The 4,629-nt window shown below is 41.9% G+C and overlaps 1 protein-coding gene across 2 annotated transcripts; it reads right to left on the bottom strand.

The window, feature by feature from the left end:
- Window positions 1–1,660: 1,660 nt before the first annotated feature.
- LOC129770736 (uncharacterized) lies at window positions 1,661–4,302 on the bottom strand. Of its 2 annotated transcripts, none has more exons than XM_055773771.1 (4): window positions 4,095–4,302; window positions 3,745–3,973; window positions 2,036–3,670; window positions 1,661–1,974 (listed from the first exon to the last, which is right to left on the bottom strand). In XM_055773771.1, the coding sequence occupies exons 2-4, from the start codon at window positions 3,864–3,866 to the stop codon at window positions 1,773–1,775; spliced, it is 1,959 nt and encodes a 652-aa protein (XP_055629746.1). In that variant the 5' UTR covers window positions 3,867–3,973; window positions 4,095–4,302; the 3' UTR covers window positions 1,661–1,772. The 2 variants fall into 2 exon arrangements, with proteins under 2 accessions (XP_055629746.1, XP_055629745.1); XM_055773770.1 differs by having other exon boundaries at window positions 4,041–4,302.
- Window positions 4,303–4,629: the final 327 nt, after the last annotated feature.

Consider the following 4,629-nt stretch of genomic DNA (forward strand, 5'->3'; position numbering starts at 1 on the left):
TTAAAAAATAAATCAAACGCCAGAGATAATATCAACTCACGTTGCATGGATTTGATTGCTTTCAGAGCCAAATAAATTATTCTGGAATGACATCCAGGAGGAAATTTATCACAATCAATACTTCGGTCAAAAAAACAGGAAGTGGGTTATATCTATGGTATAACCGCAAGGGTGACGTAGGACTATCGTTGATTTAGAGATCATTTGTTTGAAGTTGAATCTAAATTCATTCTGAATGAATGAATATTTGGGGGACTTCGAAAACGAGAGCGTTACGTTGGAGGCACAAGGTTTTATGCATCCAATATTGGATACGGAAATATCCTACTGATGGGGAAGAATAATCTTCAGAAGCTATCCTGTTAATTGCGATTGATTGAAAATCACAAAACCAAATATATTTGGTCACAGTGTTACATGGATAGAAAACATTAAAATAAACTCTTTCATATGAATGTAATTTTAAATTCCCAGAAGAACTGGCAGATTATTTTCAGTAACGATTAGATATTTCCACATTTTCCTCGATACTGGAAGCCCACCAGTGGTTAATGCTAACTCGATAACCATCTGTTAATAGCACTTGATTGAGACATATTTGGTCACAGTGTTACATGGATAGAAAACATTCAAATAAACTCTTTAACATGAATGTATTTTTAAATTCCCAGAGGAACTGGCAGATTATTTTCCGGATCTTTCTCGATGCTGAATGGCATCCAAACGGAAAGAATTCCGCGCGCGTGTGTGTGTGTGTGTGTGTGTGTGTGTAGCGGCTGCTTCGAGATCTTCCCGGGGAACCGTTTGTGGCATCACTCTCCTCCTGATGGATTCCCTTCTGGCCTAAGGTGCAAAAACAGGCTCTTGGTAACACCGTTCATCCGCGCTTTCATGATAAATGAAGAGCTTCACCACAACAGCGACAACATGCACCAATCGCTGTTCAATTTGAACTGAGTGGATTTCCGAGCGGCGCTCGCTTATATACCGATTGGTGATTTCAATAGCCTGTTTTGAAAGCAATTTTAAGACTATTGAAACAAGTTTTAGGATCAGAAAGTAACAAGTATAGAACGCGTAGACATTTTATCTTTCGAATGAAGTGTTTATCATACCATTTCGTTCAGTTGTTTAAGAGCTATTAACGCTCAAAATCTCGGTCTCAGGCGTAAAGCTTTCGTTTTCGAAACTTTGATTTTACACCCCGGTATAGAAATGAAAGACGTAGTCCTACGTCAAAATATCCATGCTAGCTTTTATATACACCACCTGGAAGGGATGAAAACTTCCAAGAGATGATGAGGTGAACCAACACTAGCCGAGAATGCCGGGTACTACATACATGTTTATCGATGCAATAAAAGTAATTTATTCCGTGCGGATCTTGGTTGTATCTATTTTGCTGTTATTGCGTGAAATGAAAGCTGTGGGATTTTTTGCTCTCTCATTCACGTACATCTTCTACAATGGCATGGTTTAACGGGCTTGTCTTACCTTGTTTGTTATTGATGGCGAAGGACTCCAACGTGCGTGGGTGGGCTTTCCAACCAGATTGAATAACCGCCATCAGAGCGAACGACATTTGGCAGTGTAAACACCACCAAAGCGGTGGTGTTTGCCGGAGCAAAGCTGATAACAGTTATTGTGTAATTCGATCCGTCGTCTGGATTTCATTTATTCAGATAATTAGTTAACTTATTGACAGAACCAGCAAACAATAAATATTTTTTAAATTATTAAAACGAACACTAAAATTGGCACAACTTTCAACTTCAATTCACGCCGTTCTGACCGTCGTTGAAAAAGCGGAAGAACCCTCCTCGATGGTTATTGAGATAGTATATTATCTCAGACTCATCCTTGGGACACTTGGGATAGTATACATCACAGCTGTTGGCACCGATACCGTATCCGAGCAAAGCCGCTCTGGAAAATTTTAGCCATGGCGCACCATCAGGCACGGCATTGAGAACTCTGTGTATGAAGGACATGTTTGAATGGCGAAAAATCAATAAAGAGAACGTCTGTTACTCACGTGCTCAACAATCCTCTGTTGACGTAGGTTTCGAAGCCTTGTCCACTTGACCGTCTCGACATCATACAGATGAGTTTGGGCACACACTGCTGATCGTCATTTTCGGCAATGTTGTCCAATGCTTTCCGGAGTTGGGAACTCAGACTCACTAAAGGGGATCCCTCTCCGACATTCGGCAGGAGTCCTCCATTGCCGCCATTAACCGGTGCTGGGGGCGGAAAATTGCCGAATGTTCCGGGAGCAAAGTTGAAAATACTCTGCAAGAAACCAAATATGCTTTGGGCGTTCAACGGATTTCCCGATTGGGCTCCAGGTGCCGCATTTATTGGAACGTTCTGCTGTTGATAGTAGGAGGGTAATCCACCGCCAGCTGGTTGTTGATATCGATTGGGCTGCTGTGGTTGGTAATTGTTCAAATACTGCTGGTAATAATACCCGTTTGGATCCAATTGAGGATACGGATTTCCCTGATATTGGTAGTACGGGTTGTTTGAAGATTGTTGGGGGTTGGGTTGATATTGGAAACCAGAGACTTGCGATTGTTGTGAAGGATAACCGATATAGTTGTCGTGTAGAGCGGTTTGTTGATAGTTTAAACCATCTTGCTTTCTATTATCGACATCAGGATGGTTATAGATTCTGCCTTTCTTCTTTCTCGGTCTTCTAGTACTCACAGTAACAGGAGGAGGAGGAGTGATTGCGCGGTCATTCCAATCACCGATTTGTATCGTCGCTTTCACGGTGTAAAACTGATCATGGTCAGAATGTGGTTGAGAAATAACATCTTCTCTAAATTTCAGTGGATACGATTCCTTCCGATCGTAGAGGTTTTTATTATTTGAAACAACTTGAGGTCTACTATCTGTCTCGTAGAAGTTGATTGTCTCATAAGAGCGATGTGGCTCGATGTTACTCAGATCACCGTCGTTCTTAGGAAATGCTATCCTTGTTCCAGATGAACTATTATCATAGTATTTACTTGGACCAACAGGACCATGTGCTATCCTTGTTCTTTCAACCTTTCGATCAGAATCCTCGAACCTGAAAAATCTACTAGAATTCCTCTCAGATGATGATTCATCCTCATCGATAGGAGAGTCATTTTCACTGCTTTTCAAAATCCGAGCCTCAGCGTGGTCTAAGCTGGCGACCTGGGTTAAACTATTGATGGTATCTGGTGAGTGATCATCGAATTTCATTCTATCCGATTCCTCGAACGGTAACATTCTGGGAGAAATATCTGTCCAATTGGAAATATTTTTGGCCAGCGACGATTCGTCTTCAACTCGCCATTTTTCACTCGCAATTTTCGAAGGCACTTCATCACTTCGTTTCACTTGATCACTAGCAGGCACACGCATTACATCCATTTCAGAGAACTGATAGAATTTGGTTGCTCTACTAGATGGCTTTACGATCACGGTCGGAGGCTTGGTCGTAACCGCTTGTGGTAAAGTATTTTCCTGCTTATCCAATGAAGCTTGCTGGTACATTGGCCGCCAATTAGACTCTGCCATTTGTCTAACATCAATATTTCCCAATGGGTCAGTGCTCGCTTGAGAATCATCGTTCCTAACTTGGAACGTTGCATCTCTGAAAATAAGTTGATCCTCACCGTTCGACGAAAATGTTAAGCTAGAATCACACAAAAGCGAGCATTGATAAAAACTGGTTTCTCGGACTCGTAATTGAAGTTTCAATTCACTGACCTTTGCGCGTTTTGACTTCCACTAATGGTCACTTTCTTCACATTATTGGTGGTGATGGAAAGTACGGTTTCGGCTAGTAATCCGAGCATTATAACTACAATGTACATCTTACAATTAGTCATTCTAGTTACTTCAGCTTAACATAACTCTCGAAAATAAATCCAAATCGAACTTTTGGTCTACCGCGGACAAGTAGCGCGGTTCCTGGTTGCTACTCGACTGCAGTTTCCTGGTGGAAGACAAGAAAGCCAAAACACGAAATCGGTGTTATTCAAGATGATGATTCATGCACCCACCCTCCAAGCTGTTGTTGGTATTTTTCGACTTCGGAACCACCAGCCTTAACTCACGAGTCTCAGTTTCAGCGGCAGGTATCCGTTCTCTGAACGCGAATGGCGCGCGCGCGCGTTTGCGGAACGAGTGTGAGTGCCCGGTACGATCGTAGGAAGGTTTATGAGGGGTTTATGCAATATCGCGTTGTGGCTGACTTAACTAGCTGCTGCATTATGGCTGAGGTCGACCGTGTGTCGAATGGACAACGTGTGGGCTTATTTGGGAGAAAGTAAAATAAGTAAATATATTTTGTGCCAATATACCGGAGTATGAAACATCTGACGTCACACCTGTTACAGCGTTAGTGCAGCTAGTGCCAGTGAGCAAAATAAGTTGGTTCCAAACAACTTTTGCGTGTATGGGTGAGTCTGCCGTGTTGATGAAATACATTATGTGGACGGATGAAAAGAGGCCAATTGACTATGATCAGTTTTGTTTTGATCGAGGCTTCGTCACACATAAACATTAATAATTGACTGATAACGTGGTTTAATTGGGTTACGATCCCATATGGAGGAATCTAACGATTCATATAATCGATGAAATTGTTGA

This window comes from Toxorhynchites rutilus, chromosome 2 (assembly GCF_029784135.1).
Source record: "Toxorhynchites rutilus septentrionalis strain SRP chromosome 2, ASM2978413v1, whole genome shotgun sequence".
Taxonomy (NCBI): domain Eukaryota; kingdom Metazoa; phylum Arthropoda; class Insecta; order Diptera; family Culicidae; genus Toxorhynchites; species Toxorhynchites rutilus.